Source organism: Danio aesculapii, chromosome 15, assembly GCF_903798145.1.
Source record: "Danio aesculapii chromosome 15, fDanAes4.1, whole genome shotgun sequence".
Taxonomy (NCBI): Eukaryota; Metazoa; Chordata; class Actinopteri; order Cypriniformes; family Danionidae; genus Danio; species Danio aesculapii.
The window spans coordinates 8,806,312-8,821,281 of NC_079449.1; the positions used below are offsets into that span (position 1 = coordinate 8,806,312).

Here is a 14,970-nt window from a genome sequence, read left to right on the forward strand (position 1 = left end):
TATATTCATTCAACTTCTTAAATGCTACTGCCAAATACACTTACTGTATCTGACAAATAAACCACTGATTAATTTGTAGATTATGTGTATTTGTCAAGTGAGTCTGTGTTCTTTGCTTTATCTTTGTTATTAATAAATGTGACTCACTTTGGCCCAAATGTCTGCTATTCTTTTATTTTATGTTTTATTTGCTAAGGCCTTGTTTTTAAGATAAGGAAACTGGTTTGGCTGTTGTGTTTAGGCAACTTGCAAAGCAGTGAAACTAACATCACAAAGAATCATGATAAATGTGTGAGTCTGGGTTTTCCTGAATGCTGATATATTTTTTGCCCACTCATATTTTACACACTATATAATTATTAACATAATTATATAGTTACAGAATTACTCTAAAATGTTCTGAACACAATAAATATTTTGTTTCTAATTAATCCATTTGATAAATGTTTTATTCTGCATTTAATGTCTGGTTAATTTTTAGAGTCCAAAGCATCAAGGGAAAAACTATGAAAATTAATAAATAAATATAAGCTCCGAATATTAACTTGCTGATTTTGTCTGTCTTAACAGTATTAGTGAATTTGGTTTAGATCTTATGATGGAGAAATGTGCCCAGTTTCTGCTGAATCTGACTGTTGATTCTGACTGACTGTTAGAAATCATCACAAAAACAACACTAAACTGATGTGTGGTTTTGTCTACAGTTGTAGTGTTGCATATAAATCTATTCTTGAAATCCTGCTCTCGCTCACTTTCAGCCAGATCTGTACAGAACTGATTTTGTTCATACATTTCTGGTTATATTAGCTTCATGCAGAACACAGTCAGTTAGTATGTTTATAGTTGTGATTATAATCAATTTGCTCTTTGTAATAATGTGGTTATAATCAATTACAATCTTTATCTCTGCCCTAATAATCTTTACATGACACAATACTTCAATATTTCAATATGCTTTATGCAGGATCAAACAAAATCATCATTGTCTTCCTTAGTATATAAACAACAGTTATTATTATTGTTGTTATTATTATTATTATTATTGTCTGTTAATCTATTTAAAGAAACCCTTAATTCATTTAACTTTCAGATGGTCTAAAATTCAACCCATGAATACTTATTTAAAATAACAAGGAAATAACATTTGTTTTAGTTTGACTGAACTTTAATGTATAATGTGTTTGTAAACATTTTTATTAATGTGAGTGTATAACTACAATAACACAGTAATAACTGTTTTAACACAATTTGACTAATGTAGCTGTAGATAAAGTGTTTACTGTCCTGATAGTCAGAACACAACTACAGTGTAGAAACTGTCTATCTGATAACATCTGATATCTGATTTAACATCATATCAGTAGAATATATGACAATTATACTGTATGCATTTGAAATTGATAAATTGAACACAATTAATTTACTCATAAATTGATGGTTTGAAGTGCTCCTTTTAATCTCACTTTTAATTCACTTTGGATAATACAGTTTTAAATGTAATTTTATTTAAATTAGTAAATATAAAAGTAAAAAGTTATTTACTCAATCCTTTAGATCAGTATTATTTTTATTCACTTTAACTGAAGCATACATTTTTTTATAAAATGCTTTTTAAAAATGTTTTTCATATAACTGAATAATAATTGACTGAGCCACTTTCACTTTTAAAGTTCTATACACAATAAAGTGATAATGTTTGTCTCCACAGGTTTAGTAATGCTTCTGTAAAGTTTTTGCTGAGTCTGATTGTTTCAGCATTAGAGTTGGATGCAAACACACAGGAAAATTACACAGGACTCTTGACATCTGCGTGCTGCTACACATCTTTCCCCTATGATGAAACTGATGATGATGATGTTCAGTTTTATCAGTGTGATTTCCTGCTGGATCTGTATTCACGTGTGAAGGACTATGAGAGTCAAACAGGCAGGAGTGTCCTTCCAGCATTACAGCCAGTTTATCAGTCAGCTCCTGCAGTCTGGATAATAGACCTCTCAGAGAGAACGATCTCCATCCTCCTAGAAGTGCTGAAACTCCAGATAGAGAAGAAACCAGTAGAGCTATTAGACTGGACAGATGAAGAGAGTGGCCTGAGGAGATTCCTCCAGTGTCTGCCCTACATCTCTGAACTGAGGTCTGTTTTAAATGTGAATTTTGATGGCTTATATTAAATATATAATATGAAGTCAATATTTTTAATATAAACATATGATATTTTGTTAACACTTTAGTTTAGATCACAATTCACTGTATTTAAATCCTTATCTGACACTACTAGTTTAATAAGCTAACACTACTTACTTAATAAACTACTATTTAGCTGTTTATTATTAGTTAGTAAGATAGTAGTTGGGTTTAGGTTTGGCAGGATGCAGAATAAGAGCATACTTTATAACTACTAATGAACAGGTAATATCTTAATAATAAGCAGGTAATAAGCCAGTAGTTAATAGCATGACTTTTGACCTAACCTGAAGTTGATGATAATCTGATACAAATAAAATGTCCTTTGTCAAATCCTCTTCTTGTAGGAATGCTGACCAGCACTTCCCATCACTATGTAAAATGTTTGGGCCAAGAGTAAAAGCAGATAAAGTCACTCCTCTGCTCCAGGCTTTGAACTTCACTGTCACTCTAAGTGGAAAATTACCCAGCAGCACCTGCATATCTGTTGGCAGAGTCCTGAGCCTTTCACAATCAAAGGTAAACCTGACTCTAAAGCCTCGGGCCATCTCACTCAGAGGACTCAAACTGCTCTTCAGACCCATCACACACCTGCAGACACTGAGGTTAGAGAAACATTGTCTACATTCACACAATTTCACAATCCTCCTGAAACCTTAAAGGAATGTTTCTCCTGATCTGGGATTTTGTCTTTTACAGTCTGGAATGCAAAATATTAGTGAAGATGGTCAGAGCGTTGAGGTCACTTAATGATCCTCTTCAACTGACCACGGAGGAGCTTTCACTGATCACAAACGGCTCAAAACAAAATCCCTCTCACATCCAAAGCAGCTTGACGTCTCTCCTGAAACTGATGTCTGTCCAGTGTTTAGATCTTACTCAGTGTAAAGCAGAGGCTCTGTCTATCACTGCACTGTTGGGTCTCCAGGATCCTCTTATTCTCAGGTCTGTTCACAAAAGTTGCTTCACTCATGTTTTATTTATGTATTAAATTGTTTTATGAACTGATAAAATTCAGTTTTTTCTCTGTGTGTTCAGGTTCTCTAAAGAGGCTCTTCAGCAGTTGGTTTCAGTGGTGTATGAAGCACAGGATAATGAACTGACACGTTCATTTATAAAGAAAACTTCTAAAGATCTGACCTCCTGCTCACTGACCTGGGAAAAGATTCATTACCTGCTGCAACATGAAGCACTAAATTTGAAGGTTGACTTTAGAAATAGCAAAATTAATCTGGAAAACGTGAAAGAACTGTTGCCGGTGTTAAACAAAGTCCAGTTAAAAAGGTAAAATAAACTATAAAGCTGTTCTATTTATATTATTATTATTATATTATAATTATTATTTCATTACTATATTATTATGATTTGTTAATTAAATGTACAATTATTTTTTGGTTATGTTTTTGAGTGTATGTTTGTTGTAAACATAATTTAAATAGTCATTGCCTCAGTGATTTCTTTTTTAAAAAAGCCATTATGTTCCTAAAAAACATCAGTTGCTAAAATATTACTACAAAAATAACTGGAAAATTCTCTCAAGTAACTTTAAATTATGTAATTGATGTTTCACATAATTATTTTTCATTTTAATTAAAAAATTTTGATCTGTACAAAAATATCATATTGTAAACTGGCCATGTAATAACTAATTAGTTAAGCTGTATCTATATACAGGGTGGGCCATTTATATGGATACACCTTAATAAAATGGGAATGGTTGATGAAAGTAACATCCTGTTTGTGGCACATTAGTATATGTGAGGGGGCAAACTTTTCAAGATGAGTGGTGACCATGGTGGCCATTTTGAAGTCGGCCATCTTGGATCCAACGTTTGTTTTTTCAATAGGAAGAGGGTCATGTGACACATCAAACTTGTGGGAATTTCAGACAAAAAACAATGGTGTGCTCGGTTTTAACGTAACTTTATTCTTTCATGAGTTATTTACAAGCCCCCTCACATATACTAATGTGCCACAAACAGGACGTTAATATCACCAATCATTCCCAATTTATTAAGGTTTATAAATGGCCTGCCCTGTATTTAGATGTTTGTGTTTTTTTCTTCTTAGTTTGTAGATTTGTGTTTAATGAGTGGCTTTGATTGTAGTCGATTTTTCAGAGTGTACTTCATCTCCACAGGTTAAGCCCCGGGTTCACGCTGTCCATCATTACTGAAATCTATGAGACTCGTTCTCCTCAGTATGTGTCCAGCCTATTGAGTTCAGCAGGGAATTGCTTTAATCTGAATGGAAGAGTGTTGGACTCTGTTCACTGTGCTGCCCTGCGCTTCACTCTGGAACACTGCAACACTGTCAAACTCAATCTGCTCTGGACATCCATACCAGAAGAGGAGCTCAAGAGCTTTCTGCCTTTGTTCAACAGAGTCACACAACTCAGGTTTACTGATTTAATAGCGGAGACTTGATGGATGATAATAGACTTAAAATATAAGGATACATCTTGTTTTGAGTCATTATAATGCTTCATAATAGATTTAATATATAGATATGCCTTGTTTTGAATCAAAAATCTGTTTATTGACATGTTTGTGTATGTTAGTGTTGACAGGCTGCTGTTGCTGAAGCTGCTTCGCTGCTGCAGTTCCTCTGATGTCCAGCGGGAGGCAGCAGCTGCTCTGCTCTCTGCACTTCACCACAGGCTGGACATCTCCTGCTCCAGCGCTCTGGATTTAACAGACACATTGGAAAATCAAGAACATTTTAATCTAAGCATCGAAGACAGTACAATAATCTCATCTGTACTTCAGAAAACTCAAAGTGTTGTGAAGCTGATTTTAAAGGACTGTGAGCTCTCTGATGAGGCTCTGAAACACCTCTGGCCAATTCTGCCTAAAGTCCAGCTGAGGTATTAATTAACATTTCATTTGTTTATCTTGCATTAATATGTAATATGCATATCAAATCCCTGTTCATTATTGTTGCTTTCTTATTGTGTTCTCCTTGCTCTGGTCAGCTGTAGTAAAGCTCTGCTGCTACAGTTTCTGGCTTATATCAGTGAAGGTGGAGCTGAGAGCGGCACTGTAAGAAGCGCTGAGGCTCTTTCACAGGCTTTAGGAAGAGAGATGGACCTCAGTCACACACAGCTGGACCAGAGATCTTGTACACAGCTGGCGGTGTTTCTGGAATATTCTGAAGGGTTGACAGAACTTGACCTCAGTCACTGTAAACTCACTGATCAGTGTATGGAGCCGCTGCTGCTGCATCTGCACAAAACCCAGACTCTAGAGTGAGTGACAGAGACACCACAAATGGAGAAACGCAAAACACTGTATTTAGAGTCATGATTATTTGTGTTTTTCTAATCTTTACATCTCTTTTCTTACAGTCTGAGTCACAATAACATCACAGATAAATCAGCAAACACAATCCACAGCATCGTCTCTAATCACAGCAATATGCAGACTGTACGGTAAGTGTGTGTGACACAGTGTAGGTTTATTAATCATCTGTAAACCCCTGTAATCTATGACTAAAACATGGTAAAATTGACCACTTTTAGTTTTACTGATGTAACCAAAGAAAAATATATAGTTTTCATGTTTATTAAGTCATGAGATTTTTTTCATAATTCGATTGAACTGTTTAAATAGTGGCGCAGTAGGTAGTGCTGTCGCCTCACAGCAAGAAGGTCGCTGGTTCGAGCTGGGTCAGTTGGCATTTCTGTGTGGAGTTTGCATGTTCTCCCTGTGTTGGTGTAGGTTTCCTCCAGGTGCTCTGGTTTCCCCCACAGTCCAAAGACATGCACTATAGATGAATTGAATAAACCTCATTGCTATGAGTGTGTGTGTGAATGTTTCCCAGTACTGGGTTGCAGCTGGAAGCGCATCCGCTGTGTAAAACACATGCTGGAATAGTTGGCAGTTCATTCCGCTGTGGTGACCCCTGATAAATAAGGGAAAAGCCGAGGGAAAATAAATGAATTATTGAACTGATTAAATACAATAGTAAGGTAATAAAAATGCCAAATTTAGATCCACAATGGGTCATGTGTTAAGCATTATTTAAAGTACTGAAATACTGTACTTTAATATTAATACAGTTAATTAATTAATACATTAATACTGAATATATATATCTTATATTATTTATAAATGCATGATTTAAATTACATTATTTGATGGTGTTTTATTAATGCAAGATTAATGCAGGACTTGGTCAAATACGCTATACAGGCTTAGCTTTTTCCTGATTTTTTTTCTTCACACCATGAGTTTATATCATAATGTGGTCAATTTTGTGCTTGCAGACTTTTCGGAAACAGAATCACTGATAGAAAGCAGTTCATCAAAGACAAGCGATTTGAAATATGGTGAAGACCCAAGAGTGTGATGAATATCTTCATTCATTTACAAACTATTCTGTTTGGGTTTTTTGAACAACTGAAAATGCGAATCTATATATCTTTATTGTAAATGGTTCATTTGAACCTGATTTACATTAAATGCTTGATACAAATCTGTGTTAATGATGTATACCCTGTAAGATATTAAGCAAAATATTTTTCTACTGTATATGTTCTTCAAAGCGTGTATTTGAATTTGATTCGCTTACAAATCCATCACAATGATGTATACACGATAAAGAAAAAGGTAATGTCTTATAATTTAATGTACACTTAGAATGTTGAATATAAACAATATATATTTATGCTTTTTATTCATCTGTACCGTGTTTTACACTAGCTCTTTGTAATAACTTGTTTAAAATCATAATTGAAATGTACTCCAGTTACTTTTAATGCACTTTATTAATCTGTTTGAAATATGTCGGCGTTGACTAATGGTGTTATGGTTATTGGTTTGACCAGCCACACTAACTCAAGTTTTATAGTCATTTCTAAGATTGATCAATAAACTTTATTTTGATCATTACTTTTCCTCTTGAATCCCTCTCTTCCCCTGCCTCAGCCTTATAACTCTTTGGCCTGGTCGAAAAAGTAAAATGACAATTCACTGATGAGAAGATCTAACAAATCCTGGTTGAAGTCTGTTTTAAAAGATTTAATGACTTTAAAATCATTTTAACTTTGTCTTCATCTTGTCTGGGGGACACCAGATGCTGCTAAGGGGGCTGCAAAGGATTATAGAATCTGTTTTAAAAAACTATTTCTTTATCTATGTAAAAAAAAAGGACACATTGAAACCACTACAGCCTCCATTAGAGTGTTACTAGTTCCTAAAATGTTTAACTGTTAGCCATGAACAGGCTGATGAATGAAAAACAAAACTCAGGATACATTTTAAATAACATTAGACTCTGCTGAGAAGGTTAATACACAAGAGGCTGGCACAAAAAAAAACTGTAAATGTGATGACACAGCGGAGAAAAATGTAATTTAATGCAGTACAGAAAGTATGGCTTTATGATATACAGTGATGGCAGAACACAGTGCACATATGCGTGAAGATTTCTGAAACCAAGTCAAGTCAACTGACATCACTACAATTCATCCAGTGGTAAATAGTACAATATAAAATCTTATATTGTTAAATGATATAAGTATAGTTTAGAGGGGGGTAGGTTTGAGGATTTTTGCATCACTTTTAATTTTGTTTTACAGTTATTTTTAATTGCTTAAACATATTTTTCACTACGTTGTCTTTTTTAAGAAAAAAATAAAAAATACACACATTCAAGAAATGCACTCACAAACTGCGAAATGTTTAAAATCTCTTGCAAAATGATACATTGTTTAAAAAAATGCGTCAAATACACACATTTGTCTCAAATTGCAAACATCTTTGCTATAACTTTAAGTTTTGAATAGGGTATATGTCGAAGCGTGCTAATATGACTTTTAATTTGCCAGTAACCTGGGTTAATCGTTTCCGATGAAGTGTATGTCAATGCAAAATCGGCGCGTTTAAGGTCTGTTTTCTTTAAAAATCAGCGATCTCCACTGGCTGAGTGATATCCGATATAAAGTAGGTCTCAGATTGTACAAGAATCACTGCATTAAATTACATTTTTCTCCGCCGTGTCTTTATAATATGAGCATTTATTTTACCCCAGAATATTCCATGGAGCTTCTGCGCTAGCCTGCCGAGATTACGACAGGGCAGGCGCGCGCGAGTAAAGTGTTTTTTTGTCTCGTTTTAAGCTTGAGCAACTAAATGAATGCCAAAGTCTGTTTAACTGATTATATTGGAATTACATTACAATATTGATGCTGTAAAAGGAACCGTATCGAATGGAAAAAACTCACAATAACAGGTTACCGGAAGTTTATCAGTATGGGAAAAACACTAGCTTGGCATATACAGCATATATACAGCATAAATAAAGCACGTCTTTATTTAGCTCCTAAATGTACACATCAGCGCTACTTTAGAGTAATAGACAGAGGAAATTACTGTAAACACAATAGCAAGACTGAATTCAAACTGTTTATTTGATGTATAATTATTACAGTGCAGAGCATGAAAGGAAGTACTGTAAATAGATCACCCACGTGTAGTTGGACAGAAACCAAACATGTTTTTGAAAAAGGTGAAAGTTTGTGTGCAGTGTACAAATCTAGTCCGGTGTTTTGCTCCTGAGTGTAAGGTTTTGCGAATTGGCAGAAATTTTAAATAATAGTGTGTGAACAATTGAAAATAAACTACACTTTTTGCGTGGTGACTGTTTATACCATAATAACAGATGCATTGTGTCGAGTGGCTCGTTGGTCTAGGGGTATGATTCTCGCTTAGGGTGCGAGAGGTCCCGGGTTCAAATCCCGGTCGAGCCCTGCCTTTTTTTTTTAAGAAAAAACTAGGCTACTCAAATAATGATAAAATAGATATACATTGTTAGTAAGTAAATCAGCATAGTTTATATTACGATACAATACTAACATAAATCTAAAATATACTAAACTCTGGTGCAATAGTTTACCTTGAATGAATGTAAACATGTATAGTATTCGCGTCTTTCCAACTGTGACTCTCAATCAACTGTAAAGTAGTACGTAACAACAAGAGTGGTAAAATTATTCATTCATATAAGCACTGGATGAAAAAAAATGAATGACCCCGACGTGATTTGAACACGCAACCTTCTGATCTGGAGTCAGACGCGCTACCGTTGCGCCACGAGGTCTGTGAAACTCTGTAGTGGATTACAGAGTATTTACAAGCCAAAGCCGCCCAATGATCTACGAAATTCGCATGGCATTTGAACAAAAGTGTACAAATGTATAATAATTTTTTCGATAACGATTCTTTTTAAACCACTATATATATGTTTTTCACCTCTTTCCAAAAACATGTGTATGTATTATTACCTTTTATTCACATTGCACAGGGTCGAATACAAAACTACTTTTAGCATGCTGTGACACACTGAAGTCATGGCTCGTTGGTCTAGGGGTATGATTCTCGCTTTGGGTGCGAGAGGTCCCGGGTTCAAATCCCGGACGAGCCCTTACTTTATGTTCGTCAAAATAATTCTAAACTACGTTAATAGAAAATCTCTTAACACTACTAGCCTGCTTTACATGTGATATTGAGAAGTGCTCATCCGTAATTAAGTTAACTCAACGGTATCTGTGCATACATAGAAAGACAAGTTTTTTTAGCTTACTTTCTTCACTGGCTTATTTACATTTAATAGGCTCCTTTAAACATCAATCAGCCATTGTGTTTGATTGTCACATTCGTGCATGCTTGTTTTAAACCAAACTAATAGAAGTCTATATATATATATATAACACTAAAAATGATGAGGCAAAGACAAATCATAAATCACATAATGGTGTTAAGCATAGCGACAGTTGACGGGGTCTTCGAAACAAACTCTCACAAAATCGTTGTCAGAGGGCGGGGAATAGCACAAGTTAAACAAAACTGCTCCAATTGAAACAAATAAGGATGGGAGTTTAAAAAAAACATTTGGTATAGAGTTAAAGGGGACGCAAATACAAATAAATTATGGTAGTCTAATCAACAAAGCTAGTGAGTATCCTGAGGGTATACGAATTATTGATGCTCAGAAGTCGTAATACTCAAACAACTCATGGAAAAAAAGTAGGCATACAGGGTATATGTGCATTTGGCCCCAACTACACCACTGTTCACACCTATCTCCGACCACCCTCCCGTTTTGTTAGTTCTCCTGGGAATTTGTATGGCCCAATATAGTTATGAGAAATCACTTTTTGTCCATGTTTGTCAAGTTGCCAGATACTGCATAAAGCTCATCACCTCACAAAATTGATGAAGCATTCAAAAATCACGGAGTGGCAAGTGGCAATAATCCCCGCCAAAAATATACCTTTCCATTTTCCCATGGGTGCCATCTTATTGTATCTTGCATAGTTCCCCTTGTGCCAACACGTTTTTTTAAAATATTAATTATAAATAAAATCTCACAATGGTTTAGTGGTTAGCACTGTTGCCTCACAGCAAGAAGGTCGTTGGTTTGATTCCTGGCTGGACCAGTTGGGCTGTCTGTGTGGAGTTTGCATGTTCTGCCTGTGTTGGTGCTCCGGTTTCCCCCACAGTCCAAAGACATGCGGTACAGTTGAACTGAATTAACAAAACTGTCCGCAGTGTATGTGTGTAAATATGAGTGTTTACCAGTACTGGGTTGCAGCTGGAAGGGCATCCACTGTATAAAACATATGCACATAAACATAAGTTGGCGATTCAATCCACTGTGGTGACCCCTGATAAATAAAGGGACTAAGCCGAAGGAAAATGAATGAATGAATGGATATCCTCAAATAACATATTCATACAAAAAATCTACAAAAATAAAATAACATTTTTTAAAAATGCATCAATATTTAAATCTCTATTGAGAAACAGGCGACACGCTTTTTTTCCGAGTGTTCCGGTTTCCCCCACAGTCCAAAGACATGTGGTACAGGTGAATTGGGTGAGCTAAAATTGACCATAGTGTGTGAATGTGTGTATGGGTGTTTCCCAGTGATGCATTGGGTTGTGGCCGGATCTGCTGTGTAAAAAATATGCTGGATAAGTTGGCGGTTCATTCTGCTGTGGCGACCCCACCTTAATAAAGAGACTAAGCCGAAAAGAAAAAGAATGAAACTGAACTCAAAAACTACATTCTGGCCAGTACGGGGATCGAACCCGCGACCTTGGCGTTATTAGCACCACGCTCTAACCAACTGAGCTAACCGGCCATGTGACACGCTCGAAATAAATCTTTTTAAAAATAACTCACTGATAAAAGCGGATCATATATATTTTTGTCGCGACAGATATGGTGAGACGGCTAGGTAGGCCAGGTAGTAAAAAAATGAAGCAACAGGGCTGATAACACCAACTAATGTTTGTCAAAACATGACCATACGGAGGAGAGATGCCAGACTACGAGCGCTGAGCGGAAAGAACACTATATTGTTCCATTGGGAATAAAATAACACATTAAAATGCATGAGAAAGATTAAAACAAAACATAAATCATAAATACACATATAAACAAACAGAAATGTGTGCGAGCCCTTTAGATGATGGCCAGCCGTATAAACAAACAAGCTGCATTTACACTCTCTCACCGATAGATGTCAGTAAAGCTTCGTTGACCGAATTCTTTTTTTAGTACAAAGGGTTGCTTTTAACTCGGAAGGGGGAAGGTTTTGTCTAATTCCTACATTCATCAGTAACATACACGGTACAATAAAAATTGCTCTCGGTATCAGCTAGCTTAGTTTAAAACATGCTAAATCTTTATCTTCATTTAGCAATATTCAACATTCCTAAACGTTGTTATTGTATTGTTTTTACTTTCCGCACCACTTCTTTTGTTTCCGTGTAAACAAATATCAGTCATCTGTTCATCTACAAACTATTTAGCATGTAACTTTCTCTGCTTTTCTTGATTTACCAACATCTCACGTGTGTTCAAGATATGGTTGAAATCCCAAAGATGTTCGCATGAAAATGAACTCTAAACTCTCACCTGATCTCTGATAATGGCCATCTTTAAAGGGATAGTTTACCCCAAAAAGAAAGTTTGCTCACCCTCGAGTGGTTCCAAATCATAAAAAGCATCTGAGAAGACTTGGGAAAGAGGAAGTGGTCTGGTCTTGTTGGTTCTGCATCTGCTGTTTTCTGCAATGCATGAGCTTCAAAAAACAGGTTGGTTTCTACAGGCCAGTTTACACCATACATAAAATAAATTAGCTTTTCGGCTTAGTCCCTTTATTAATCTGGGGTCGCCACAGCGGAATGAACCACCAACTTATCCAGCATATGTTTTTACACAGCGGATGCCCTTCCAGCTGCAACCCATCACTGCGAAACACTCATACACTATGGACAATTTAGCTTACCCAGTTTACCTAAACCACATATTTTTGAACTTGTGGGGGAAACCTGAGCCCCCGGAGGAAACTCACTTCAACATGAGAAGAACATGCAAACTCCACACAGAAACGCCAACTGACCCAGCTGGGGCTCAAACCAGCGACCTTCTTGCTGTGAGGGGATCGGGCTACCCACTGCGACACTGTGTCACCCCATTAGTGAAGTTTTATAAACTAATTTCGAGAGGAGCATGTGATCTGATTGATAGTGGCTGGTCTCTCATCTGTAATCAGCAATAACCCAATCAGATTGATCCAAGCCTCTAATAAATAGACCGATTTCACCCTACTGCCTTATCTTTGTTTTGGAAGAATCCCCTCTTACACCCTATCTCCTCCTTTGCCAGGGGGAGCTTTCGAGGCCTACCTGATATCAGACCCCTTACATGCTAATGTAATCTAACGGTATGTGAATGCAGCCTTTATGATGCAAGCTGGGATTACATCTCTCAGAAATGCATTGTAAGGCACAATGCACTCAATGGAGCTAGTGACGGCACTGTGATGGGTAGGGTTAGGGGTGGGGTTAGGTGAGTCCATTCAAAAGCATTGCATGCAGCTCAGATTGCATGTGCACCAATGGGCTTTATGCACAGCTGTTGTTTTTCAGCCAAGGGTAAACTTCAGATGAAAGGTTTCTGTGACTATTTTAAATTTGATACGGTTTCTTTTACAGCCTCGACATCGTAATGTTATTGAAATACAACCAGTTAAATAAACTTAAGCATTGATTTAGTTGTTCATGCGTAAAACAAGATGATAGACTGTGTCAACTCCAGCGCCGTCAGTAGCAGCAGGCTAGTGTTGAAACTCCATTGAAAATACTGCGGGTAAATAACTTTTAATATTTTAAAGGGATGGCGGGGGAAAATGTAATTTAATGCAGTGCTTCTTGTCCGGTCTGAGACCCATATTATATCATTATCTATCCGGCAGTGAAGGTCGCTGATTTTTAAAGAAAACAGAACTTAACCGTGGCGATTTTGTAATGGAAAGACAGTTCACGGGAAGCTGTTGGGCTGGCTGGCTGAAAATTAAAGGTCTGTGTGCATATAGCTCATTGACCAGGCGGGAGCCCTGGGCTCGATTATCTTTGAGCTCAGGGTTCTCTCCCAGGAGAGCATGCCGAACCTGCCAATAGCATCAAGCAATGTCTAAGTGTGAACTCTCTACATCATCATAATTTAATAATAATAGTGGAACCCTGAGTATAACGACAACACTGAGTTTACTGAGGTAACTTTTCGAAATATATTTCTCAGCCAATGACAGACAAGAAATATTGACAGCCAATCAGAATCCTGCATTAATAGGTTGGTCATTTAAAAGCGACAACAAATTCTGTTCTGATAAAATGAGCATTAGCCCTCATGCCACTGCTGTTCTTGTTCATAGCCTTGTAACATCTTTTTTAGATTACTGCAACTGTCTTGTCTTTGGTCTCACTTATAAATTCCTCCTTAAGATTCAGTCGGTCCAGAACTCAGCTGCCTGTATCATCACCAGAACCCCTTCTTCATCACATCACCCCTGTCCTGCAGCAGCTTCATTGGCTACCTGTTTATTTTAACATTAATCTGTTAACATTCAAAGCCATCCACAATCTTGCCCCTCTATATTTGCCCTCATCACACCCTGAGATCTTCTTCCTCTCTTCACTTGTCTGTTCCCTCCGCTCATCTATCATCAATGGGCAGCAGAGCATTCAGTCCCACTGCTCTCCGGCTTTGGAACTCACTACCACCTGCCATCAGAAACACTGAATCCCTTACATCATTCAAAACTCACTTATTTAAGATGGCTTTTAATACTTTTTTGTATCTGCACTATTGTTGTCTTTACTTTGGTATTATTTCTCTTGTTGTTTTATTGTTCTTGTTTTATTGTATGGTGTCCTTGAGTTGCCAGAAATATAGAAATATACCTTTTAATAAAATTATTATTATTATAATAATAATAATTATTATTATTATTATTATTATTATTATTATTATAGTGTGTTGTTAGTGTGTTGTTAATGCTAATAGCAGTTTGTAACCTGCTGTTAGAATCAATATAGTCATACTTCGTAATATTGCACACTGAAAAAAGTCTTTATAATACTCTAACTACTGTATAAAACTTACCTTAAGCTGCCATCACAAAGCATCTTTACTTCTGTTACCCCTAAAACAATGGGTCACACAGAGCAACATAGGCCAAATTATCTGTATCAGAAGTATGACCTGTCAAAAGTTAGAATGAATTGACCTCAGTTCATGACATTAGGCAAGGCAAGGCAAGTTTATTTATATAGCACATTTCATACACAGTGGCAATTCAAAGTGCTTTACATAAACAAGAATAAAAGAAACAAGTACAAGAGAAATAAAAACAAATAATAAAAATGATAAAAAAAAACATAAAAACAGATAAAATGTGTTATAAAAGAATAAAAAAGAAGAGAAAAACAT

At 36.2% G+C, this 14,970-nt stretch overlaps 1 protein-coding gene and 4 non-coding genes across 10 annotated transcripts in view; 3 read left to right on the top strand and 2 right to left on the bottom strand.

Annotated features, from left to right (window-relative positions):
* The window catches only part of si:ch211-281l24.3 (uncharacterized), a 102,184-nt gene extending 95,108 nt beyond the window's left edge, over positions 1–7,076 (top strand). For 5 of the 6 annotated variants that reach the window (XM_056473191.1, XM_056473196.1, XM_056473194.1 and 2 more), the window contains 9 exons: positions 1,709–2,134; positions 2,532–2,789; positions 2,884–3,129; positions 3,223–3,468; positions 4,325–4,582; positions 4,745–5,050; positions 5,159–5,431; positions 5,531–5,614; positions 6,452–7,076. In XM_056473191.1, the coding sequence (XP_056329166.1) occupies positions 1,709–2,134; positions 2,532–2,789; positions 2,884–3,129; positions 3,223–3,468; positions 4,325–4,582; positions 4,745–5,050; positions 5,159–5,431; positions 5,531–5,614; positions 6,452–6,518 (2,164 nt within the window). In that variant the 3' untranslated portion in view covers positions 6,519–7,076. Of the gene's footprint in view, positions 1–1,708; positions 2,135–2,531; positions 2,790–2,883; positions 3,130–3,222; positions 3,469–4,324; positions 4,583–4,744; positions 5,051–5,158; positions 5,432–5,530; positions 5,615–6,451 lie in introns of those variants that run through there. The other variant, XM_056473197.1, reaches the window with a different exon arrangement.
* Positions 7,077–8,863: 1,787 nt separating this feature from the next.
* Positions 8,864–8,935, top strand: trnap-agg (transfer RNA proline (anticodon AGG)). The gene has a single exon. It is a non-coding gene; the product is annotated as a tRNA-Pro (tRNA).
* A 278-nt stretch (positions 8,936–9,213) lies between these two features.
* trnaw-cca (transfer RNA tryptophan (anticodon CCA)) lies at positions 9,214–9,285 on the bottom strand. Its single transcript has one exon. It is a non-coding gene; the product is annotated as a tRNA-Trp (tRNA).
* A 252-nt stretch (positions 9,286–9,537) lies between these two features.
* Positions 9,538–9,609, top strand: trnap-ugg (transfer RNA proline (anticodon UGG)). The gene has a single exon. It is a non-coding gene; the product is annotated as a tRNA-Pro (tRNA).
* A 1,649-nt stretch (positions 9,610–11,258) lies between these two features.
* trnai-aau (transfer RNA isoleucine (anticodon AAU)) lies at positions 11,259–11,332 on the bottom strand. The gene has a single exon. It is a non-coding gene; the product is annotated as a tRNA-Ile (tRNA).
* Between the last annotated feature and the right edge of the window lie 3,638 nt (positions 11,333–14,970).